Genomic DNA, 26,725 nt, shown 5'->3' with positions numbered 1-26,725 from the left:
TACCTCAAACACATCACAAAAATACACCCTGAGGATGCTGCTTCACTTCTCGAAGCCAAATTGAAGGTCATGTAAGTCAATAAACTCATAGTGTTACCAGAAGATGCAGTCTCACCTTTCCTCCCTTCTCCTTGGCCATGTGTTCCCAAGTACAAGCTCACACCAGGTAAAAAAATAACTGGGCAGCTCCAGGGAGAAGTTACTGGTATATCGGTCCCACCAGTAGCTTATGAAATGATGCCTTCCACACAAGGTACGTTAGAGAGCACAGGAAGACAGAGGGCAGAACCACGTCTTTCGCAGCACTGAGGACTTGCACCCACCTAAACCAGCGACAAAACCAGGCTCTGAGCCCATCTGATGTACATTTTACAGATGGGGAACTGAGGTAAACAACACTTCCCTACCTCTGAAAGCACTGTTTTGTTAACTACACTTTGTAAGTGGCTCAGATGATCTGAGAAGGAAAACATAAAAGTACTTCAGGTGTTTTCAGTACATTGCCTAAATGCTCTACCATCAAATATTATCTCCTGGTACTTGGCTATCAAAAGAGCCTTTGGAGCATGCTGTATTTTACATCAGGAGGCAAGCAAAAGCCTTAGTTCAGAGAGGATATGTGCTGTATCAAGGGAATGAGCTAAAATTACTGCAAGACACCCACACAAAATTTCTTGCCTTCAAAGAACAGCATCAGGATTTCTGGATTGGAGTGTCAGTGCTTCAGGAATTTGCAGTCACAAAATACAATCACAGTTGTTATTCTGCTGAGATGCAGATGGCAGGAAAGGGTCCCTTTGTCTTCGAGTTTATTTTGCACTGAAGTACCTCAGTGGCTGGGCTTGTACCTTTTATCATCAAGGTTGTTTTAGCATCAAGAATTTATGGTTAGCTCTTCAGATACTAGTTACTGCTTGAGAAGTTATATGGCTGCTAGTAAGAAAATGAGTATCTGACATCCACTGGGTGCTACTGATTTACATTTTTTCTTGCTGGGGATGTACCATAGCCAGAAGTAACAGTAATGGGCATAATTCAGGCTTTCTAGATGAGCGACCTTAATCCAGAACAGCCCACACTTATACAGACCCACAGATCTGACCTGCAAAAGTTCACATTCATTAACTCTGACAGTTTTGAAACTTGTCAAGATACAGAAAATGTGAGTTGCCATATTGGTCCAATTTTATTTTCTTTTTAAATCAGAACAAGTTATGAACTTTCAAAGACAAAGATCTCCTGCTTCTAAAAGTTAACTGAGCAGGTTCATGTGGCCCTGTTTTCTCCTTCCTCAGGACAGCCCATGCTTCTGGTACCCTACCAGCATCTCAGGAGGGCAGGCAGGAATCAAAAGCCAAAGAATAAGGGCTTGTTTTCCCACTGTCTTTTGGTTAATATAGACATACATATAAAGCAAGAAATATGAAATAATAATAAAAAGGTAAAATCATAGGAAGGTCAGATAAAACCTAAAACCGCTGAAGACACATACAACTTCCTCCAGTTGCCACTGGAGGAAGAAAACTCAGTGATCCATAAACCCCAGGGCTTATCTCGATTGCCAGAAAATCCTGATAACACCAAGACAGACATATCCCAGAATCAATGCCCCCCTCTGCCGCAGGAGAAAACTCTGCTGAAGTCCTCTCAGATTTAAAAACAAGATTGTTAACCAAGTAAAGACCAGCTAATCCTGACTGCCAGCACAGTCCTGGGGAAAGAGGTCTCACAAGAAGATAAGATTCAAATCAAGAATTTTGCAGATCAAAGGCACCGGCCTGAATTGTAAACCAAAACAAGTAAGACACCAAAATAGTCTCCGCAGCACTGACATTATGCACTTTCTGTGAGAGCCATTTGCATGTAAGCAGAATAATTTGGTGTCATTTTGAAATCTGTACAAAAAACTTAAAAGAAAAACTCCATATAGGGCACAGTGGAGGAACCCAACCAGGTAACCATGAGCACAGAGTCAACAACCTTTTCACTCCTTCATGTGCTGGAGAAGAGGGAAAGTCATCGCTGTGGCATCTCCCAATGTTTCATTTATCTATCTTGGGAAGTACAGGCATTACCAACCCTTTTGCCATATCCAAATGGGAAACTGAGGCACCTCTTATGCAGTTTGTGAACTAAAGGGAAATTGTGGGCATGGAAAGAACCAGATGCCGGTCTCCCACAATCTGACTACGAGATCACCATTCATCACTATCAAAATACCAGTCACAACAAAGAAAGTTGGAGATTTGAGTTCTCAGGCAGAGAGGTCTCCCCTGAAGTGAAAGCACAAAGCTGCACCAGATTATGAATTCATCCAAAAAGTCTCCATTGAAGGCGATTCTGTTACGTGGAATTTTGGATGAAAAGATTAAAGCCAGCAAGGCTGGCCACAAACTGGCTTAAACAGATGTGAGTAAAAAAAGCTTCCCAAGGGCTGAACGCAAACACAGAGCATCAGGCTTTGTTTTGGTAGAAGGCGAAACTATGTAAACCACAGAGAACAGGAGAGAATACGCACACTGTCGAGCCTAGTGAGAGAGCCAGAAACGTCAGTGAAGAGCATCAGGAAATCACGAGAATGTCAAGGACAGCCAGAGAAACACCCGTGGTGTAAGTCACAGAAAAACTCTGCGTGTACGTGTGCGTGCGAGCGCGCATGTATTTAGTGCTGGCAGGAAAAAAAGACCTTGGAATACTGAGCAAAATGGTCTCCTGCTGTTTGCTTCAGACTGTGTTTGGAAAAACCAGCCTCTGCAAACGTGCTCTGTGAATCAGCACGATTGCCTCTGAGAAATACCTGGCTGTCATCGATTTCCTCTTTCGAGACGATCACAAATACTGGCTAATCACTCTGGTCAAAAGAAGTAACCATGCATAGCAGGAGCTGCAACTCGGCATCAGCTGAAACTAAGCGGAGGAGAAAAGATTTCAGGGATCCTGGAAAAGAACTGAAAAGGAAAGTCTAAGTCAAGGTTTGGCAATCTTTGTATGGTGCCATGCCAGGCTTTTTCTTCCCCGTGCTACAGCTTGAATGTGCTAAGAGAAACCTAGCAGGATCTGGTAGATGCTGCCTCTCAAACAGGCAGGAATCTGCTAGTCAATGGTATCTTGCAAGATAGCGGCTTTTACTGAGCGTAGAGATCAGGGAGAGTCTGAAATTGCAAGCTGCTGCCTCCTGCAAACAAGTACCTCAAAATGCCAATGCTACTAGCCCCGCACCCCGTTCGTAATCTGATTGAACATCCACAAGTTGTTGATCTCCAGGCTAAAACATGCATCCATTCCTAGATGCAAAAGAAAGAAAAAAAAAGGTCATCGAACTGAACAAGGATGCACAACTGATGAGAATATTTGGATATGAGTGATGGAATGATATTGTAGGGAACAGAGAGATCATGAATTGCAGAGCCAGCATCTTTCCAACTAATAAGACACCTTCCCAGATGAAACTGCTGATGCATCCAGGAAAGGAATAAGCTAAACACAAGAGAAGGACACTTAGAAGGGGAAATGAGGTTCAAAGTCAGACAAGAGCGTCCATAAAGAAAATGAATTTTCTATTGCTATATATGGGTGCAAGGAGTCTGAATAACAAACAGGAACAAATAAAATCCTGATGGGCAATAAGAAAAAAAATGAAATGTGGTGCGATGGGTATGTGACTGGACTTTAAAATCATTAGTTTGATGGTGGTCATATATAAAAGGGACGGGATGGCTGCAGTGTAACCCTACAAAGAGAGGAAAAAAGGCTCACCTCTGACAGTTATCAGTGCTGCAGAAGAACTGAATTTCCAGAGCAACTCAGCAGTAACTCAGTGCATTTTAATGGGTGAAGCCCAGGAGGAGATTCTGGGAAGCACCCAGACAGGGAGCAGGGTACATGACTCCACATGCACTTAAAGGGGGAAAGAAAGACTTGGGGTTAGGGAGGAGACAGGAGGGGTACAGAAACCCTCATGCAGCAAGCAATTACTGGGGATTAGTTTCCCAAAATGCCAGGTGACAATTTATAACACAAAGTAACTATTTTGGACCTCATTACAACTAATAAAGCTGCAGTAATCACTGGACTGGAAGTCTTGACAGCGGAGAAAAAGAACAGACTCACGTTTAAATATATCTAAGTCTAGTAATTCAATCAAGATTGCAAAATGTAGTGATTTAAATAACTGATTTTAACTTGTATGACGTTTGTACTTTTTAGTTATCATCTTAATGAAATATCAACATAATGAAAATAGGCATCACTTAAGATGTTGATTTTTCACAAATACAACTTAGCAGAGGAAAAATTAAGGAATTTGCATATAGATGATCCACTTATATTCACTCAGAATGTTTCAAAGTGCTTTTGGGATCAAAAAGGAAATAGCTACAGTGGTGTTTGGAAAAGCTTCTAAAGCAAATCAGAGATTTAACTCCCCTTGCAATCAATGGGAAGATACTAAAAAAAATTATTAAGCAACCTATATAAAAGCAAGTACGGGATAAAGCAAAACAATGAAACAACACTGATGTGTCAAGATCAAATTATGTCAAACCAAACTATCCTGGTGAAACTCAATAAAGACAAGTAGAAGAACAGCGCACGCTGCGCAGGTGGAGAATAACTAGCTAGGCTGCTGGATGAGATAAAATAACCTAGAGGGTATATTGGATCACAAATTAATGTAAGCTAACAATACAATGGATTAGCAAAAAAAGAAAAAAAGCAATTCAGATTGTTTTAATAGAGTGCCATGTGGAAAATAGCATTACTTCATTTTACACAATGCTGACAAGGCCACAGAGTACTGAGTTTACAGAGAGAAGTAAACACATCAGAACACAGAAGAAAGCTGCAAAAATAATAAAAAGATTTAGAAACAATAGGATCCATGAGAACAGATTAAAGAACCATGTTCAGCCTAAAGGAAAGAAAACTGAAGGAGAATGTAAGATGCTCCCATCAGTGACAAAAGAGACGGGCTATTTTGTACATCCTCTAGAGTGAGGCAAAGTGTCTTAATTTGCCAGAGAAATAAGATACGGAAAAAGCTTTCAACTAAATTGGTTAATCATCCACTACCAGCTACCTAAGGAGGCTGGGTACCTCCTAAACTGGAAGATTTTAAGGAAAAATTAGAAACATATTTGTCAGGGATGCTCCAGAGACACTTTATCTTGCCTCAAGGAGCGGAATGGGCTGGAGAGTCTCCCCATGTCTCTACCAACTCTGCGTTTCAGCAAGAGAAGGTGCCTCAAGAGGACTGGGTTGTTGAACTTGAGAGTCCTCAAAGAGTCCTCCAAAGAGTCCCAACATTCCTGAGACCCCAAGGCTTCATTTTCAATATTTTTTGGAATGGGGGAGAAAATTTGGAAGACATATTTCTAAGATGACAATATCAGGAGAGAACAAAAAGATGATTCAAGTAGCTATCAGCCAGCCAGACAAAATAACAAAATAAGGGAAAACTCAATCAGACTTGATCTAGACTTAAAAAGGACAGAAGCAAAATTAATGACAGTCAATGCAATGTTATGGAAAATAGGCCTTGTCAAACAAAGCAGATTTCATTCTTAGATGAGATTCAAAATTGAGTTGATAAAGGTAACTGCTGCAATGTAACGGGCAAACTTCTGTTGAGCATGACATCTTGATTAAAAAATTACCACTCTTACTATGTCAACAAAACACACTAAACGGATTTTGAGTTGGCCAACTGACAGATGACTAAAAGCAGTCATCTGTGAAAAATCTCCGTCAACAAAGTTAGCTGTAGTAGGGTTCTGCTGGTCTCAATACAGAGCCTGGTACTATTCAAGAGGTCCACTACAGATCTGAAAATTAATATAATCACAAACAAGATCTGTGAATGGTCCTCTGGACGACAGATGAAGAGGACAGGCTGACCAGACACAGCAATTTGGACTGCAAAGGCTACTTAAAGTAGATTCAAATACAACCAAATGCAAGATAATACATCCAGAAAACAAAATCGAAAAGCCAGAGACTCTGAAACAAAATCTGAGGTACTGCCAGGCAAGAAATTGTCTAACACTTCCCAGCTCAATGCCACATGTTTAACTTACCCAAATTAAAAGCTGAAAGACCACTTGGTTATGGAATTTCCAACAGGAAAAGTTATCAGGCATCAAAGGACCTTTAATTTAGCCAAAAAAAAAGGCTTTTGGAAGCAATAGTTGGAAACTAATTCAAAATAGACCTCATTTTTTTTAAATCAGAGAGGCTAATTAATTGCTGAAAATATATCAAGTGAAGCAGTAGTTTCTTCATGACTTGAGATCTTCAAATGAAGACGGACTGTCCTGGTAGAAGGTAAACAGTAGCCCAAAATAACTAAGTAGTCAATGGGCTCATTTTCCAGGGAAAATCCAAGTGTCTGTGGTTTCAAGAAGGTCAGACTAAGTAAGCCTTAAGCTCTAGAAGCTCTCTAAGTGCACACAGAAAGCCGCCAACGTAGCACCTGAACACATCCCAACAGCACACAAAGCAAAGCAAATCCATCCCCTGGCCTCTGCAGAGGGAGAAGCAGCACAGCATCTGACCCAGCCTTGCTGTAAATTGTCAGCAAGAAACCTCCAGGCTCCATTTTTCCATGGTGAAAACAGAGACAGTACATGTACACACGAGAATCTCGCAGGGCTTAACCCAGGGAGGTCTGCAAAGACCTTCCAGGAATCTTGGACAGAAGCAGCCTTGATGGTATATACAGCAGCAGGTCACCATGGTAGTCAGCATCAGAAGGGAAAGGGGTCATCTCTCAGACCACCTTTGCAGTGGTGCTGTGGAAGAGAGGGAGACAACAAAATGCTTCGTGCTGGACACTTTGCTAGCTGGCAATCCAAAAGCAACCAGGGACTCTGAGGGTTTTATGCCCTTTCTTCAGAAGTTGTTTGTAGCATAAAAGAAGGGCTTTGCTTCCCAGTCCAGTAAAAACTCCGGAGAACACCCATCTGCTGCAAAACACTCCAACATTATTTTACAAATTCTAAAGCAATTTAAGGAATTATTTCTTGATGGTAATGCTAACGAGCACATATGTAAAATCAAACTCCAGAAATTATGAAAGAAAAGCTAAAACTCAGATGAGAATAGATACGATACCACATTTATCTAGTGAGGCCACAACATAAGTCTACTACCACAAAAGTAGCCAACTCAAACCAAGTATCTTCTCTACATCTTCTGTTTGTGTGCCTGGGTGTTATATACAGACAGTGAAAAAAACATTATGGAAAGAAATATTTTACTGAGCTTCCAAATGAGACTCAGAAGACTCAGCTATACAGAAAAGTTCAGCAGCTGGGCTTCAGATGCCACAGTAAAGAAAAAGAAACCATTTCTCAAATTTATGGCACTGCCTTTTAAGACTTCACAAATTCTGTTCTGAATGTAAGTCAAATCAAGAGAAAACTTGAGCTTTAACCAATTTCCCTGGCACTGGTTTCACCTCTCACTTCCACCACAATAAGAGGCAAGGATGACCGACAGGAGAGCGTTTAGGTGACTGTTCTCATGGCCAAGTGACCACCCTCTGAATACAGCACTGGCCGCTCTAGGACAAGAGGAAGGGACACCTAAGACAAGTCCAATTTCCTCCTCCAACAAGGCCAAATGCAAACCTTATTCTAGCTGCCTATACCCCACAACGCTGAACCTGAAAAATATTTGAAATGCTGTAGTTTTTGTAAAAAACATTAAATGTCTCATTAAGTGATGACATACACAGGAAACCGAAGAAAATTATTTGCAGAATAAACTACTACAGAATAAATGTTCGTATGGGGACCTATTCCGAAGTAATTGCACTTTAAATCCTCACAAGCTTAATTCAAAATACTTTTCAACAGGGACCAGTCCTTAGAGTCTGCCTGTCCATACAGATACTACATTCATCTTGGTTGAAAAATCATCAGCAACTGTAATGACTGATCTTACTTTGTCCACCTAAACGGCAAGAGAAAATCAAAAGTGCTTGGAGACTTCCTTCAGTTAGGACCAAGTATCTCTAGAAACAGGTTAAGCCAAGTAGTACCCATCTAGGGACATTTAAACAAGTCACTTTACAGAGATCACCTCCAACTCTGTCTTGTCAATAATACAAAACAAGGTGTCTCATATTAAAAAAAAAAAAATATATATATATATATACACACATAGGCACACACAGAATGCCATTAATCCAAAATATTGCACTGAACAGGATGACCCACAGAACAGGAGCAGACTTCTCTGCTGGGACTGTGGAGAGTCTTAGGAGTTTGTTATGAGTAACCACATAAACCCCCATGTCCATTAAAAAAGCAAGTTGTCATCACCTACAAATTCAAGTATAAAAAAAATGATGAAAAGAAAATGGGGAAAAAGCAGACCATGCTCCAAACTTCTCGCTAGCCTTCAGGATGTATTTCCAACATCAGAATGATCAAACCCACACATTATCAAATTTAGAGAGCTGGGTATCTAACGCCAAAGAAAGCAAAAGCCCAAATACTGTGCTTTAATTCATGGCAGATAAACTAAAGAGTCTGATGCCATAAAAGAGGCAGATCTTTTTTATTAAGTTCTACAGCAAATTAGAGGCAAGGAAAAAAACCCTGCAGAACCCGAGATGTTATGGTCTATTTTAACTTCTGCTGCAGTCTGCAATCTTTATCCATTTTATCAAAGAATTAGACATGCCTAGCAGGCATGATGGCATCTATTCTTTTTTTGCCAGTTTAGTACTTTTTCTCTCATAAAATACTCTAAGCTTGTCTTCAATAATCCTCCCAAATCCCTAACCCTTGCTAAGACAAGGAAGGCAAAAATGTTCAGCCTACAAATATACTTCAGCATTAATCTTCCTATTGAGAAAGTTATCGTATGAAAGCTATGATAAATCCCATTTTTCTGCTCTGATTTTTAATTTTCCCACCTTCCAGTTTTTCACGTAATCGTTTCACTGAAGGAGAGGAAAGAAAGACAGGGAAAAGTACAGTCAAATACAAAATACCATCTCTAACAGAGGGCAGGAACACAGTTTTTCAGCTTTTACAAATCCTATGGTGATAACCTCCTAAATGGTTTGCTGGAGAGCATCAACAGGCCCACATTTTTAACCTCCCAGAAAGCAGAGTCACTTGAAGTTCCTTTGCAGTGTGCAGGGTTTTCAGCACATCTCTAGTAAACAAAACTCAGAGGAACTTTTTAAAAATGATTCAAGTCCCACTCACACCATGAGGAAACCAATGCGGCTCCATCATCCTCAAGAGAACCTTGTTCCCTACATGGTTCTTTGAAAAATAAAGTAATATGCCATGAATATCATCATCGTCGCTTCCCTACAGGGTTCCAACAGGAAAGAGGGAAGAAATAGAAGGTTTCCTTCAATACAAGCATGATGAACCATGTCATCTGCTTTCAGACTGAGTGGCGATGAGAAAGAGAAAAAAATCTGTTTTTTTTAGAAAAACAGATAAATGACAAAATGCTCAGGTTTGAGTCAAGTTACATATTAAAAATCTATCTGGAAATGACTCAGATTTGCGTATTCATGTTTCTGTTGAAGCCCAAAACAACAAAAAAAAAATGGCCTGGTTCTCAAAAGCTGCTTCATACTCAAGAGTTTCCACAAATTTCAGAAGATCTGAAGACACTACGTATACCTTAAGAGCTGGATCTTCCCCGACCAGGATCTTAATTATGGATCTGGGATTCTTGCTTCAGACATCCATCACAAAGCACACCTGTCTCTCAACAAAAGAAAACCCTGAAAATTCACAACTCTTTCTGCTGCTACCAATTCAAACCAACAGGTAGATAAAACACAAAACCCCACATCAAGATTATCCATCCGACATAGCAGCATCAATACATCAGAGCACAACGCAAAATATATACCCTCTCCATATTGCTCCAAAACCAGCAATACAAACAAGCACTTACTTCCCATTGATTTTTACATGAATGCCATCAACCACCACTCACAAAATACTTCCAGGCTCTTCCCCACTTGCTCAAAACTTCTCCCAATCTCCCTCCTATCTCCGAGTTTGGCAAAGGACCACGCGTGCTCCGGTTACGCATGACCCAGCCAGCCAGCAAGATGCTGTCTCCTAGAAAAATAAAGGGAACTGTTATGAGCCTTGTTCCCTGGATAGAAGTACTGATTTTATCCTCTCCCTGCTGCCCAGCAGTCAACTTTCTCAAAACTTAAAAAACAAAAAAAATAAAGCTAGATTGTCTTCTACATCTATGGCCCTTTGAAATGTGGATCAAAGTGCAAAGGGAGTGCAGAATTACTGGTGGACAGGTAGATAGCGTGGTCACATTATCCTTACTTCCTCAAAAAATTGAGTTTACATAAATTTGCATAAATAAACATAGCACCACCACTGACATATTCCTCTCATATTTAGAGTTATCAATGTTTTAAAGACAAGAATAGGAACAGAATGATTCAGCTGAGTGGAAGGAACAAGAAGGTAACTCAATTTAGACACCTCTGGAGAACTGCATCTGTTTGACTGGCAGGTAGTCGAGTCACACAGAAATAATTCTTGAAAATTTATTCCCAGTTCTAAAAAATGACAGATGAAGAGCCAATATTTTTTAATTCAAAGAGTTAAAAGACCGCCAACAGGCAAAAAATGGCTAGGTGGATTTTATTTATTGTCACTGAAACAAAAATTTTCATCTACTTACTGAAGAGACACATGATGGCAGACAGGAATCCCGTATCATAAGATGGGACTAACTGATTCACATTTGAAATCAGCAAAAAAGTGCTGTTTACATAGTTTGGAAAAATACTGTAGAATACAACAGGAAGGCTTTTCTCATTCAATCATTTTGGATCGAATATTTCTACAGACTGAACATGATGACTTATGGATTTTAAGCGGCAAAATTGTGTCTGATTGATTAGAAAGATCACGGTACATTAAGAAACGAGACCAACGTGAATAGTTACCAACCTCTCCTTCGCAGCCAGCTTCTTCTCAGACACACGATCTCGCCCGTGAATAAATCAAAGACGCCGCTGTAAAATTACCTCGTTTGCACTTTGAAAGCGATGCAAGAGTCACTCCTCCCCGAGCACGCTGGCTCATAACACAGTTCTCTCGGGGATGTTTCAAATACTTCTTTGTCGTACCAGCGTTGGGAGGAGGAGATTGGCAGGACATCGCACGTCTCTCGCCTCGTGACAAGGCTCAGCCCGAGCACCTCCACGGCGCGGGGAGACGGCGCCCAACCATCCACAGCTGCCCGAGGAGAAACCAGCCGAGCGGAGCACCAACCAGCCCGCACGGAGCTAATTCGGGACCGAAACGCACAGATAAAAACGCCGCAGTTTAAGGAGAGGCTTTATGAATTGCAGAGGAAACAGAAAGTACACGGAGCACTTGTGCTGCGGAAAGGGAAATCGGGGGCCTCTGCAGATACAATCAAGCCCAAAAGGCATGACTGGAAGACAAATGAAGATCATAATCCAGACTGAAGGAAAGAGTGAGCTCAGAAAGGAAGATATAAAAGTTGTATTTCCCTTCTGACAGCCTCATCAACTGCTACCAACCGCTTGAGCTGGAAATCAGCAGAGTTCCCGGGTGGAAATGGGGAGGTTTCTAACTACCAGAGGGTAAAGGTCTGAAACGCTCCTCTGCCACAGGCAGCAGCACAAAAAGACCTGGGTTTAAAATATGATTGAATTATGTTTAAACTACGGTTGCTGGCTTTCGCGGCAGGTAGGACTTGGTGAGCCAGGAGCTGCATCCCAGCTGCGAGCATCCCACTTCCCAGAAAAGGAGACCAGCCCCAATCTCATGGCAGTTGCCTCTGAAAACTTATCGAAAGCGGACACTAATCTGGATTAAACACGAGCTTCCCTTGCCTAAAGTGGCTGCATCTGCACCTATGCATCCAGACTGAGGTTCACAAACTCTTCTAGACAGATCAGATAATTAAATTTAGACTCAATTTAATTATCATTTTAATTATGTTTTCTGTTGAGGTACTGAAGGCCTTTCGCAGAAATGCTTCTCCAAAGCATTTCCACTTGCCTGAGAAATGTTTGCAGGAGCACCAAGAGCAGTATCACCTTTCTTTCCTGTTCTTCCCCATTATCCGTATGGTGGGTTACTGACATCGGGGAGCATGAAAACTTAACTGCAAAGAAGGGTTTTAAAAATTCCTACACAGTTCACCTACTGCAATGCAGACTTAGCATCGAATCTGACAGATGAGTATCACTTAAGATCAGGAACGATCTCTACAATCTGTTCTTTCTAAATGACCATATCCCATAGTTACTTCACAGGAATTTCCAGGCAATACGGGTGTATCATTTAGGTTTCTCACTCCAAGCAATATTTCCCATTACTGAACAAATCCAAAACACCTTCACTGCGTGCAGTCAGTTTGCTTTCGATCCCTTTGTTCCAAAGGAGAAGGGTTATATATCTACCCCTCCAAATAAGTGTGTCTGTACTAACAGCCAGAAATTTTAATCAGCTAAAGAGTACACCAAAAACCCCATACCTCTGAACAACAATATCTGAAATACTTGGCACACATTCACTAAAATGAAAGGCCACTATAAGCACATCATTTGGGAGAGAGAGATTCCTTCTGGAAAATGTAAACATTTACTTTGGTAATAAAAAGTTAAGATGCAGAACTAGGTAAGTTGATATTTGCAACTGCCAGAACAAAAGTTAATCAGATTTAATATATACCCCATCCAAAAAATACATTGTTAATCGATACCAGTCCTTTTAATGACTACATACATCTAGCAAGAATAAATATTCAGACCGTAGTTGTTGGTTGGGTTTTTTTTAATGTACTTCAACCATAAAGATCAAGAGAATCCATGAAACAGTTAAAATTCAAAATCAACATCAGAGAGAACTAAAGAAAAAAATAGGCATTTGGCCTCCTAGTATTAATTTCCATTTCTTTACATTGCTCAACATCGCTCCTCAATTTGAGTTCTAATCAACAACCACTTCACAGTTAACATTTCGTGAAATAATGCGGTCGATGCAATCAAGTCCAGCAAAATGTTTCCTTAAAGATGTTTCCATCATTCACATTCCTTAAAGAAAAAAAAAAAAAAAAAAAAAGGCAAAAAAAAGCTCTAGCTTCCTCCGTCGCTATTTAACAGCAAGAATAAACACACCACTGCATCTTAAATCATATTTTGATTAAAACATAAATAGAATCACTTGGGGTTTCTTTCTGGTTAGTACAACATGCCTTTGTCCAGGAGAGGAAAAAAAAAAAAAAACACAACCTGCTCATTTTTCTACATTTGACAGTATTCAGCACTAAATGAATGCCTTTTGAATGAAATTCTGTCTATGGAAATACAAGCCATAACCTGAAAGCTTATCATCACAGTGTGCAGGGGGCAAAAAAGAGGGAAAAAAAAAAAAATCCCCCCAAAATCCAAAACAGTACAAAACCTTGTTTTGATAATGAATATTTATTTCATTTCCATACTTCAGAGCTCCTCTGCTTGCTATAAAGGACTGAAGCCAAGTACCTTTTTGGCATTATTAACCCACAATATAGCAATAGACTTCATTGCCCTGAAAACCACAATGCAAGTAACAAAGTATTCAAGCAATTATTACCAAAAAAAAAAAAAAAAAAAAAAAAAAGAATCACCCCTTTCATAAAAACGAATAGAATATGCTATTTTATACAGACAGAAAAAAATAACGCCACCTCACATTTCACAACCAGGCGCTCTCTGCTTTCAGGCTACAGATGTTGGACGCTGACATCCCCCCCTCTCATCAAACCCGAGTCATTTTTAAACCCCCCGCAAAGGGGAGCGGGATGGGGGGAGACGGCCGCCACTCAGCCCTTCCCATCCCATCAAGTTGCTGGCGGGCTCGTTAATATTCCCTGATATCGCTCCCGCCGTCGCGGGCCCCTCTCGGGATTTTCAGTGGGTACGCCGTGAAGGGGTGGCAGCCCCCCCCCCCCCCCCAAATCTCTTGGGGTGCAGCCCACATTCCCCCAAACCCCACACTGACATCAGGTTGAGAGGTTAGGCACAAGCAGATGAAAAATATCACTCGTGAAGCCCCGGTCACTCCATTCCCCTTCTTCTTCCACATGAAGAGAAGGTGAAACTTGGCTCGGAGCCGGCGGTGGGGGCTCCTTGGCGGGCTCCCCCCGCAGCCAAGCGCCCCAAAAGGCGACTCCTGAGGTGAACCGAGGCCTTCCCCCCTGACCATCGCCGTTCCCCCAACCCGCCCCCCCCACGCCTAAACCTGGAGGCATCGAGCCCACTCATTCCCTGTGGGGCTGAGGGTAAATCCCGCCACCAAGGCTGAGGGAAGACAACAGGCTCTGAGGGGGGGGGGGGGGGGGGGGGAACAACAGGCTTCGGGGGTGGGTCTCGCCCTCCCCAGGGCGGTGGTCTCCCCTTCCCACCCGCTCTTCTTCTGCCACGCGTGACCCTCACCCTCGAGAGGGCCACTCATTGAAAGGATGCTTCCCCCCCGCCCCCCCCCCCAAAAAAAAAAAAAAAAAAAAAACAACCAAAAACCAAACCAAACCACCGCCGCCCCCCGGCCCTGTTCCCTCCGAGGGTACAACCCCCCCACACGCCGTCCCCTCATGCACCCCCCCACCGCTGTCACCCACCCCACACACACACACACACACACGCACACACGCACACCCGCCCCTCACCGGTCGCCCCTCTGGGGGTGTCGTCCCCCCCCTCCCCTCTCCCCTCACCTGCGGCTGCTCGGGCGGTGACGGCGCGTCCCTTCTCCCGGTGCGGCGGCGGCGGCGGCAGCGCACTCCCCCTCCTCCCGCTGCCTGCTCCGCGGCTCCTGCTCTGCCCGCAGCCGGTGGGGGAGGGAGCGGCGGCGGCGGGCGGGCGGGCGTACCGGGGAGGGGGGGGGGAGTACCACAGCGGGACCGTTACAGACGCCGTGAGAACTACCACTCCCATCATGCCCCGCGCGCCGCCGCCGCGGCACCACCGCCGGCCGCCCTCCGCGGGGCACGCTGGGTGATGTAGTCCGCGCCGCGGGAGGAGTGGGAGCTAGGGCCCGGGAGGGGCTCCGGGGCACGCTGGGAGGTGGTGTGCCGGCGCGCTGCCTGCTGGGAGGTGTAGTGCGGCGGGGCACTGGGGGGGGGCGCGGCAAGGCATGCCGGTAGTTGTAGTGCGGCGGGGCATGCCGGGAGTTGTAGTCCGGGCGGGCTGAGGGAAGGCCGCGGGGAGCTCCGCCGGTTTTACAAACACCGGCGGCGGCTCCGGGAGATGATCCCGGGGGGGGTCTCCAGGCGACAGCGGGGCCACGGGCCCACGGCGGGGAGAGCTTCGGGGCCCGGCTTTGCCCTCTCCACCACCCCCACTCCGGGCTGCCTCCTGCCGCGGCCTGGCTTTGCGCCGTCCCCTCACACCCCAAACTGGCTCCTCGCCCATTTTCCCGCCAATAGGCCATTCTGCTGCGCACCACCTCAAAAAAAAACAAAAAAAAAAAAAAAAAAAAAAAAACAACAAAAAACCCTCTGCTGACCCCAGCCTGCACCTCTTCCTGTCCCCACCAAACCCCTTTGCTCAGGGGGGGCAGCCACCTCCTTTGATATTTGAGGAAGGCAGCTGCTGGCTCCCCCCAGGGAGAGGGAAAGGGCCCTTCTCCTGGAACTCAAATTAATTAATTTTCATGAAGGAGCAGGCGTGACACATGAAACCTTACAGGAGGGACCAGCAGCACCCACTGGTGCATACATCTATGAGGTGGGTGCAAGCTGTCACCACAGCTCAGCGGCTGGGTTTGAGGGCAGGAAAGGAATATTTTGGGGAAAATGTTGGTATCTGGGAGGTGGAGAATTAAATCCCAATAGGTCTTCACCCTGGGGCTGACACCAACAGCGGTATGTCCCCGTGTCCCCTCCTCAATCCCCCACGAGGCTCATTGCTGTTTGAAGGATTTTTGCTTTTTGTGAAGATTCCTGAGCGATCGTTACCGCACTCCCCACCCCTGGGGAATCAGGGAATTGGTGTCCCAGGGGTTGGCAAGGGTTGTACCCGAGCAGCTCACTTCAGTTTCTCACCCTTCGGACGTGTTGGTGTGGGGCGAGATGGTGTGAAAACCACATCAGGGGAAACATTTTCTCCTTTTACCTTTCTCTTTACAGGGTTCAGGCTCCTGGTGGCACAGATGGGATGCCCAATGTTGTAAAAGGAGTCTCCGGTGGGATTTGGGGGCTCTTTAACAACCCACCGTGGGGGTTTTACCCCCCCTGCAAGCCAGGTGCCAACCCGTCCCAACGGCAGATGTGTGTTAGTAAAAGAGCAAACGTTGGGGTGTCCTGTGGCTCTCCAAGGGTTCAAGCACAAGGACAGCGGGTCTGGACCCCCAGAGCTCCTGCCCATCTGCCTCCCCAGCAGGAGGAGACAGGGGAGACCCACTGGAGGAGACGCTGGTTTCCTACAGAACATGAGACAGGGGAAGAGTTTCAAAAATCCTTTGTTTCATAGCCAAAACCGACATCTTTGGCTGGGACGGGGGGAAATCTCTGCCTCCACTCTGTGACAGCTTCTTGCTGTAACTACCACCCGGGTGAGACAGAGCCCAGCTGAAGGAAAAACAAACTGGAAGTTTCAAAGTCTGCCTCTTTTACTGAGCAGCACCCAACTGCTGTGGAAAATGAGGGGAAATCTGTGATTTGGCTCCCCTGAGCGAGGGGCCGAGGCTGCTCCCACGTTGCATCCTCTCTCTTCCACCTGAGCAGATTTGCTGGCTGGAAATAACCTCCTGGCTCCTCAGGTCACCATTTCCACTCAGTGTGCCCCAAATTTATCCCATCTAACAACAAAAAAAACCCCAAACAGTTTGCAAGAAGTAAATAAACCAAGCCCCAAAATCCCACGTCAGCATCATCTTTCTTTTTTCCCTGGAGGAATTTGGGCATGTTTCAATGGTACCATGTTCGATTTGCAATCCCTGACACCTGCCCGTCCATCACAAACATGTGGGCTGCATTGATGTTTGCTCCCGGGGGGTTTATTTCTATCCCCTTTTTTCTTTTTGTCATTGTTAGTGGTGTTTCCCTCCTCTCCTTCTTGGAATAAAGTTGATGGCTTCTCTGCCAGCCAACACGGGGCTGGAGCCAAGCAGAAGCCATTAGCACAGCGCTATAGATTTTCAACCCCATGAAAATCTGCTGCCATTTTAAATAGAGCATCTATTTATTTCACTCGGTGGCGTGTCCTTTTGCTGTCAAGGAGACAAATTATTCCAGTCCTGTGGCAGAGCTCACAATAATGTGGCAGAAAAGCTCTGAGAACAATTTATACCAAACTATGGCATTAGTCTACCTGCGGGAGGGCAGCCCGATACAGGTGGATACCCCAGAGTAAATCCAAATTTCAGCCCAAATCCCTTCCTAAGGGAACTTTTTTAATTAATTAATTGCAGAACAAATTATCTGGCCCAACCCCTGATTTCCACACATACTTCTCTGAAATACTTAGCGCGACCAGGATGTTTTGCAGCCCGATAACCGGTGCGGAGGGACGCTCGGAGCTGCGTGTGCGTGCCCTGGCCAACGGAGCAATTGCAGTTTAACTCCTTTGTAATCAACCTGCACACTGCTGGATTAATTTAATTCCTTCTGCTGTTTGCTACAGTCAAGCCAGTGCTGGAGGGAAAGGGCTTTACATTGAAAAGCCTGCTGGAATAGATGAGGGGTTTTTTTTGTAGAAAGGGCTGCCATATGCTTAATAAACATCTTTATTATCAGCCCAGCCTTGACTATAAATAACCTGACTTGTATTTTAAGCTGCGTAACGCCAGCCAGCCGCCGGGGATTGCCCTCCCCAAGTTGTCTCGGTTCCGACTGTTTCCAGCATGCGAGTGGACCCGTAGGAAATAGGTTATTTCCTTCCCCAGGCGGCAAAAAAAGGCTTTGGGAGAGGCTCTGGGCTCTCACCACAGGCTGGTCTCGATAGGAACACATCCCTGCCCACGCACAGATCCTGCCTGTGGCGGGCAGCACCTGCACGTTTGCCTGGGCACACCTTACAGATCTGTATGGAGACATAAACATATATAAAATATACAGATATTCCTCACTGGCCCTTATTTTTGTGGAAGAGGCGTGGATAAGGGGGGGTTGGGTGGTTCTCAGCTCTTGATCTCCCCAAATAATTCAACATCACGTTATCCCCTCAGATCCCCCAGTCTGTAATTTCAAAATCTCCCTGGGGGCTGTGTCTCTGCCGGCGGGGCGCAGGGATGCATCCCAGGCTCTCCTCCTCTGCTCCCAACTGCATTTTTTTTTTTTTTTTTTTTTTTTTTTTTCCTCACAACAGGTTCTGCAAAGCTTCGGATGTCTGGAGCAGGGCGAGAGGTTCCAGTAATGTGCAGCGATGACTCCAGCAGCTTTTCCAACCCTGCAGCCTTTGAGCACGTACGAATCAAGCCCCTGTCTCCACAGCCGACGATAGTTTTGCTCTTAACTCTAGCAGGAGCCAGGTCGGACCTTGATTTTAACCCAGAGGATAATTCACTCCACTCAAAAATTCAATTCAGCCAAGCATTTAGGTGCTTAAAATTTGGGTTGTTTCTAATTTATGCTCCTGGCAGCAATGTGCCCCCAGTGCTTGCTCCGGCAAGATCCCGCTGTGGTATGAAACACCCCCCGGCACCAGAGGACGGTCCTGCATCCCCTAAACATCTCATCTCCCTGTGTCCAGTTCCGTGTGGGGGCAGGAGATCCCCTGACGTGGTTTTGGGGCTCCCAAGGGGCACCCACACTGCTGTCACCAGCACGTGGGTCATTTCCAACCACTCTGGACCCCCCCCACTCCCCCCCCTCCCCGATTGCCCAACTTCTCCCAGTCGCGTGGCTGCTCCATCTCCGGAGGAAAAGGGGGGTCCTGGGGAGACTGTGGGGCTCAGAGGTGGTGGAGCCCCGATCCCACGGCGGGCATCACCCACGGGCATCACCAGTGGCACCAACCCGGCTGCGCCACCACCGGGCAGCTGCTTTTGGGGGGATAAATTGCTAAAAAGTGCTATTTTCCCCTCAGACTGGCACTTTAGGATGTTTCTAACCAACCAAGCCCGCCGCTCGGGCCCTGCCTGCTCCTGCCCACCCCTGCCTGGCCCAGACTACAGCTCCCGGCGAGCTGTGCGTGCGGGCAGGACCAGGCAGGACCGGGCAGCGGGAGCGCAGCGCTGCCCGCAGCGGGGACCCGCCGCGACGCTTTCTCCCGGTGAGGGATGTGTGTGGGGGGATCCCGGAGTGGGGAATTGGGGACAGCGACTACCAGGGGATGGGGGGGGGGAAGCAGGGATGTGGGTACCGGGGGATGACAGTAGTGGGGGATTGAGGGTCCCCGGGGGTGCTGGTACTGAGGGATGTGGGTAGCAGAGGGATGCTTCTGCCCCAAAATGTGGGTACAGGGGGGTAAAAGGGTAGCGGGGGCTGTGGGTACCAGGGGGTGTGGATAGAGGAGGATGAGGGCACCAGATGTGGGTACGGGGGGGGATGAAGGTGCCATGGGGGTGAGAGTACTGAGGGATGGGGGTACCAGGGGAGGGGGGTATGAGTACAGGAGGAGGGTGCCAGGTACTCTGGGGCTGTGATTTCTGGGGGACAGGGGTGGCAGGGGGATACTGGTGCTGTGGGGACGTAGGTGCCAAGGAGACACGGGTGCCAGGGGAACGAAGGCACGGGGGGGGGGGGGGGGGGGGGACATGGGTGCTGGGGTGGGGACAAAAGTACCAGGGGGACATAGGTGCTGGGGGGACAAAGGTACCAGGGGGATGTGGGTGCCATGGAAACGCAGGTGCCAGGGCTGCAGACTCCAGGGGGATGTGGATTCCCAGGGATTTGGGTGCTGGGTAACGCAGGTACCGAGGCACAGAGGTACTGGGGGGGGATCTGTGCCTCAGCGTCCCCCCCAGACCTGGAAGGGACCCAGCCAGGCAGTCCTGGAGACCAACGTGGGGTGCTGAGCCCCCATCATTGGGGTGCTGGGGTCCTGCCTGGGCCTGGGGGGTTGGATCTGCCAGGGGACCCAGGGAGCGATGACTTCATGGCCTTATTAAGGACAAATTTCCATCCAGGCAGGGAAAACAAACAAGCGTGGCTGTTGTTTGCTGTGGAAAGTTACTGGGGCCGTGCGTGGGGAGTTGCTGCCTGTTTTCATCCACAGACCGGATTTCTCCGTTTACCTCCATGGGTTGATAATCCCTAAATCCCAATGAGATTAGAAGCAGAAAGGAAGGTGGCTGGAGTTCCTCCTCCCTGCCTTCGTGATGCTTCTCAGATGACGAAATCCCACATCTGTCTAACCCCGATTAACCGGCGCGCTTGGCTCATCCCTCCTCCTCAAAAAAAAAAAAAAAAAAAAGGGAAAAAAAAGGGGGGGCAACAAGGGTGACTCCCCATCCCGCTGTGCTCCCGGAGCTGTGGGGAGGTGATAACCAGGGGGAAAAAACTCACAGGTGAGATGGGAGCTGCTATTTTAACCCCGTTATTTTTCCCCTGCCAGCAGGTCCGGAAAACCCTCCCGCAGCCATGGCGCTGGTGAAGAGCGGTTGGCTTTGGCGGCAGAGTAAGTGCAACCCTTGAGCCTTCCAGGTTGGGAGCTCCCCCCGACCCCCCCCCCCCCCAAAAAAAAAAAAACAGAAATCCAGAGAGGTTTTGGCTATGGGGTGCTGGGAGGAGGTACAGGGAGGGGGGGGATGAGCCCCAATCCGGGTGGTTAATCCATGGCAGTGAGGAAATCGGGGCTCAGCGGCTCATGGATTTATGTAAGAGGAGAGAGGGGCCGTCTGCCATGAAAACAGCCGTGCGGCTCCATGCCCGGGGCTGGACCTGCTCCCGTACACACAGCGGGGCAGCACCAAGATGCCCTGATGGCTTTTTTTTCTTTCTTTCTTTTTTTTTTTTTTTTTTTTTGGCAGCCTTTTTTTAATTTAAAACCACCTGGCCGCGCTGCCCCGGCTGCTCATGCCGGGCACGGGGGTGCCCTGCGGGCTGCAGCCGGGGGAATCCAGCCGCAAATCTGGGGGAACGGCCTTGGGGGCTGGGTGAGCTCACCGGGGTCCTTCACCTCCTCCCCATCCCGCCAGGCTCCATCCTGCGCCGCTGGAAGAGAAACTGGTTCGTTCTCTACCTGGACGGCAGCTTGGTTTACTACCATGACGAGACGCAGCGCGACATGGACGGCCGGATCCACGTCAAATACAGCTGCCGGGACGTGAGGATCGGCCGCGAGTGCAGAGGTGAGCAACATCCCACCCCCCCAACCCCTTCCCCTGCAGGGATTCCCACCTAGTTGTAACCTTTTTAAACGCTGTGCGCATCTGGGATACCCCCAAAATAATCCAGGCTGCCCCATTCCCCGCTTTCTAACTCCCAGCCAGCGCCAGGCCGTCCCCCCCGTGAGATGCACGTCGCATCTTCCGTTGCTTTTCCGCTGGGAAGGAAGGAGAAACTCTCCTCCTGGCTTGTGCTTGTTCAAAACACGATCCCACGGCCGTGAGTCATCCCTCGCCGTCTCGCACAAACAAGGAGAACAAAACAGCGGCTCGGCTCGGCCCCGGCAGCCCACGGCCACCACACAAAGCGCCTTTCTTGGGCTGCTGAAGCCGGGATGCCGCAGCGGGAGCATGAACCCCAAGTTTTACCCTCACCGAAAGGTCCTGCAGAGCTTTGAAAATGGGGGGGAAAACACACAAACCTGGGGGGATTTAAGATTTTCTTGCTCACGATCCAACCCCAGCGGCGAGTCTCGTGCTTTGACAGACTCGGAGCACCTGCTGCAATCTGGCAAATTCAAAGCGAGGGCAAATTTTTGGCGCTTTTCTGTCCTTCCATTTTCTTTCTGCCGCGGGGGTGGACATCTCTGCTCGCCAGCACTTCGCTCGCGTCGGCTTTTAACCTTTGAGATCCCAACAGGATCTTGCAAGTGGAGATGGAGCTGAAATTAAAGCGAAATCGTGAGGTGCCCCAGCAGGTTTTTAGCGGTTGCCTTCGTTAGCGGCACACGGAGCGGAGCTAATTTGGAGCCTGACCTGAGAGGGGCCGGGGGCAGGTGGGGAGGGGCTCTGGGGTCTCTTTTTTTTTTGACCCTGTCCCCCCCTGGTTCCAGATGTGCAGCCGCCCGAGGGGCAGAGCCACGACTGCCTGCTGACCATCGTGCTGCGGGACGGCTCGAAGACGACGCTGTGCGCCGAGAGCGAGGATGACGCTGTGTAAGCTGAAATCCTGCCCCGAAATCCCCTCGGCGGCTTTTTTTTATCCAAATTATCCAAACCTGGAAGGAACCTCATCCGCATGAGACCCGCCCTGTCCCGCTCCCACCACATCCCACCCGTGGCTGAAACCCCACGGAGCTCCTGTTTTCTCTGACACCCGCCTTCGCGCGCAGGGCGATAGGCGCAGGTGGAGATCTGGGTTTTCTGCTGAATAATTCGGAGCCAAAACCTGCTATTTTTAAGCAGTCGAGCTCCTGTGGTGGGGGTTTCCCTTCCGGCTGAGAAATCGCCTCTTGGTCTGACTGAGGATCGCCGGGGAAGGGTTTTCATCAGTATTTGGCAATAAATAGTGTGAAAGTGAATCTTTACTGGCTCAAGGCCATGCCCAGCAAGGGGAAACACCCACTTTTAGCCCTGTTCCCCTCCTATTTCTATAAAAACTAAGAATTTTTTAAAAATATTAATTTTTATAACTAAATTTGTTTTTTAATTATAAAAAAATTAAAAGTGGGCAACCTTCAGCTGAACTTAGATGGAGGGAGATGTTCAGCCATGGACAAGCTGAGCTCAACCAATCAATCTTGACCCCCCCATTGAATGGAAATTCATCCATTACCTGCTTTTTCCCTCAATTTCGATGTGATTTTCCTGCCCTTGTTTGAGGCAGGGCCGTTCAGCCCTGTGCCCATCCCCGGGGCCTCAGGTACCTTCCAGCCCCATCTGTTAGCCCAGAGCTGGCTAGCAGGGAAATAAAGATGAGTGCCGGCCCTGCGGCCACAGCCAGGTCACTGGGGGGGTGGTCGTGTGGCTGGGCAGCCCCCTGGGGACAATTCCCACCCCCTCAGTGCACCCTAAAACCGGGTCCCTCTGGTTTGTTTGCAGCGCTTGGAAGATGGCCGTGCTGGAGGCAAAATCCACCCCGGTGAGGCTTCATCCCCCCAAAAAAGGGTCACCTGGGCTTCGGGCAGGGTGGGGGTGACACCAGCCCCGCCCCCCACCCCCCCGGGGTTGATGCTGAGCTCAGGGTGCCCCCCCCAAAAATGCCTTTGCCCATCAAGCCTCAGGACATGGGGAGTAAAAGCCCCTGGAGCCAGAGAGGGAAGGAGGATGAGGAGAAGCGGGAGGGACAGAGCAGCCTGCTCGTGCTGCCACCAGCAGAAGGTGACGGAGGCGAGGGGGGCCCTGCTCCAGGGCTGGTGGAGCCAGAGGTGACAGGGGACACAGGGGGATGGGGACAGTGACAGAGGACACATAAGGGGCATGAAGGCAGAGGTAAGGTGAGAGGGCAGAGTTAAGGTGATGGGACAGAATTTAAGGTGATAGGGACAGAATTAAGGTGGCAGAGACAGAATTTAAGGTGATAGGGACAGAATTAAGGTGGCAGGGACACAAGTTAAGGTGACAGGGACAGAATTAATATGGCACAGACAGAATTAAGGTAGCAGGGACAGGATTTAAGGTGGTAGGGACACAAGGTAAGGTGATGGGACAGATTTAAGATGGCAGGAACAAAATTTAAGTTGATGGGGCAAAGTTAAGGTGACAGGGACAGAATTTAAGGTGATGGGGGCCATAGTTCAGGTGACCCAAGCACAGGTGGGTGACTGGGGGACGTGAGCTAAGGCTGCCCCAAGGCACTGGGGACACTCTGGGCCCCCCTTCCCGCAGCAGAACCCAAGCGATTCAGGGCTCCCATCGCTCAGCGGGGGAAAACTGAGGCACAGCCCCAGCGGGCTCCACCGCAGCCCCAGTTCGGTCCCCAGCCTCACGCTGCGCTCCCGCTGCTCCCAGGTGCACGTCTACGACCCTTACGACGACGACTACTACCAGACGGTGCCCCTCGACTCCCACCAGACCGCCTACATCAGCTCCGGCCACTACGGCCACCAGTACGGAGGTGGGTGGCCCAGTCTGGCAGCACTGGGACGGTGGCCGCAGCCCGATTCGCCCCATCCCTCCCCAAAATTCAGTTTGATGCCGGGGGGGGGGGTGGGGGGTGGGAGGGGGGTGGTGGCACAGCTGCCCCCTTGGCACACAGAGCCCAGGTGAGGGAATCAAGGGGCTGAGTCCTGGTGAATTCATTGCACTGCCGCCCGTTGGCCGCCGTGCCGCGGGGTGGGGACGCTGGAAGGAGCCGCGGCGACAGAGGGGACGTGCCAAAAATGGGGGTCCCACTCCGCTGGCACCCCTTAGGGGGAAGCAGTGCCCCCCTCCCCACCATCCCCACCCCCCTTTTTTTTTTTTATTATTATTTTTTTTATTATTTTTTTTGCCTTCCAGCTCCCGGGGTGACCCACGTCATTGTGCGCGAGGATCCCTACCGCGTCTCCGGGGACCAGATGGCCTTGGGGCTGCTGGCAGGGGCGGCCACCGGTGCCGCCCTGGGCTCCTTCATGTGGATGCCGTGCTGGTTTTAGCAGCGCCCCCCCCCTCCTGCAGGATGTGACACCCCCCCCACCTCAAAATCAAATCACAGCTCCCCCCCAGCCCCAACCTGGTTTAACTCACCCCTGGCTTGGTACCCGCCCTGAACCACCCTCCAACCTCCCAAAACCAGCCTGCTCGCCCCCCTGGGGAGAGAGAACCACCCCACCTCCTCCTCTCAACCCCGGCTTTTGCATTAAATAACTGCCCCCCCGCTTCAGAGACCCCTCAAAACCCCACCCCAAAATCCCCCTCAGCACCCGATTCCCAGCCAAAAAGGTCTGGGCAGCTGCCGGGGCCGGCAGCAGAGGGGAGGGCGCAGCGCCCCAGAGCCCCAAAACCCACCTCAACTCCCCACCCCAAATCTGCGACGGGAGCTGGTTGCAGAAATACCTGGTTTTTGGAGCGAGGGGGAGTTATTTGGGGAGAAGGTGGCTGAATTTTTTTGCAATGCCAGCTGCTAAAGAAAAAAAGAAAGGCAGCACAGCTGCTTTTTGGGGTTTTTTTGGAGGGGGAGGCTCCGGCACCGGAGCAGGAGTGGGTGCTGACACAAGAGGCAACGCCAGGGATGCTGAAAAAACAGGTAAGATTCAAGATTAAGGGAGGTTAAAAAAAAGCTTTTGCAGGATTTCCACCCCACTTCCAGCCTCGCACTGGGTCCCCTGGGCCTGGCCGAGCTGGAGAAATGGTACAAAAGCTCCTGGGAATTGGGTTGGGAAGAGCCGTGGGAATATTGCAGCTTCCCCAGCCAAGTGAGAGCCAGGGTGGGAGGGACGCACAGCGTCTTGGGTTTCACTCTGATTTTTGGGGGGGGGGGGGGGTGTGTGGAATTAAAAAATAAAAATCACTTGGGGACAAGGGCAGCTCTGTGTGGGGATCAGGGAACCTTTCTGGCAGCCAGGACAGGATTGTGGAAGCAGGAATTTGGGATTTTAGGGGGGGACGGGGGACACACGGTCCCTTTGGGTGGCCCCGAGGCCACGCATCACCCTTTGAGGCACGATTTTATCCTGGAGACACCGTTGAGATTAACCAAATTCAAGAATTACAAACCAAAACAGCAGCGAGATGAAAAATAACCCCAGTGCCACCAGCACCCCAGCCCGCTCTTGGCATTGAAGCCCTGGATCAGTCCGGCCCTGCACCTGATGGGGGGATCGGGATATCCCAAAATACCATCCTCATCCTCCCCGGCCTCCCCTGCTGCAAACCCCCGCCTGTCAACTGCATCGATTTTTGAAGGAAGGAAAAAAAAAAGATCAATAATAAAAAAAAAAAATGCTCGCTGCAGTCTAATAAAGGCAGCAAAAAATGAGACTCAGCCTGCGGGTGAGTGAGGATGACGAGGGGGCTGCTCGTCCTCGCTGATCTCCAGGGGGTGGGAAGGTTTGGGTCCCCCTCGAGAGCCGCGCGTGGGTGGCACCGGCTCCCCCATCTCCTCCCACACCCCTTTTCCTCCCCCCTTTTTCAGCTGGGGGCTCCAAGGGCAGCTCGCGGGGAGGGACGAGCAACCAAAAAGCTCAAAAACCCCACCACCTGCTCCTTGGGAAAACGGGGTCAGAGCCAACCTCGCAGCACCCGGCCCCGGGGGGGTCGGGGTCTCCCGGCTCACAGCCGCCGAACACGGCGCGACGGCCCCGAGGAGACGCAGAAGGGGAAAAAAGCTGCCTGAGAAATCCGGCTCAGCGCGGTGCTAGAGGACCGCGATGGCGTGCCGGCACAGCCAGCTCCTTCCTTCGCATCCCAAATTGCCCCAGCTCCTTCCTTCGCATCCCAAATTCTCCCTGCGGGATGAGCCGTCCCCGTTGGGGAAGGCCCCGGCGCAGCACAGGGCCCTGCCAGCCCCGCTTTAAGCCTCCAGATGGCTTAAAAGTGTCGCTGGGTCTATTTAATTCGCAAATCATCGAAGGTGAGCTTGGCCTGCCCCCTGCTTTTAGAAAAATTTTAGCGTTTTCTAAGCCAGGCTTTCCCCCACGGCCCCCCCCTCGCGTCGCTGCGGTTAGCCCAGCACGCAAAGCCCAGTTCCAAGGGGTGGTGAGGAGAAGGATCCGGCCCCACCGCCC

General features: G+C 48.8%; 2 protein-coding genes across 4 annotated transcripts in view; one reads left to right on the top strand and one right to left on the bottom strand.

The window, feature by feature from the left end:
* Window positions 1-14,897, bottom strand: part of FAM168A (family with sequence similarity 168 member A) — a 213,921-nt gene extending 199,024 nt beyond the window's left edge. For both annotated transcript variants that reach the window (XM_032991165.2, XM_042792369.1), the window contains exon 1: window positions 14,746-14,897. The gene's annotated coding sequence lies outside the window, so the exon portion shown is untranslated. The remainder of the gene's footprint in view (window positions 1-14,745) is intronic.
* A 4,235-nt stretch (window positions 14,898-19,132) lies between these two features.
* Window positions 19,133-24,882, top strand: PLEKHB1 (pleckstrin homology domain containing B1). Of its 2 annotated transcripts, none has more exons than XM_042792367.1 (7): window positions 19,133-19,243; window positions 20,531-20,590; window positions 21,111-21,263; window positions 22,133-22,235; window positions 23,121-23,160; window positions 24,030-24,135; window positions 24,519-24,882. In XM_042792367.1, the coding sequence occupies exons 2-7, from the start codon at window positions 20,554-20,556 to the stop codon at window positions 24,653-24,655; spliced, it is 576 nt and encodes a 191-aa protein (XP_042648301.1). In that variant the 5' UTR covers window positions 19,133-19,243; window positions 20,531-20,553; the 3' UTR covers window positions 24,656-24,882. The 2 variants fall into 2 exon arrangements, with proteins under 2 accessions (XP_042648301.1, XP_042648299.1); XM_042792365.1 differs by having other exon boundaries at window positions 19,143-19,243; window positions 20,528-20,590.
* Window positions 24,883-26,725: the final 1,843 nt, after the last annotated feature.

The sequence above is a fragment of the Tyto alba genome, unplaced genomic scaffold, assembly GCF_018691265.1.
Source record: "Tyto alba isolate M040663 unplaced genomic scaffold, T.alba_DEE_v4.0 Super-Scaffold_2, whole genome shotgun sequence".
In the NCBI taxonomy this organism is placed as follows: Eukaryota; Metazoa; Chordata; class Aves; order Strigiformes; family Tytonidae; genus Tyto; species Tyto alba.
Note: the sequence above shows the minus strand (reverse complement) of the source record. Positions and strands in the feature narration are given on the sequence as shown.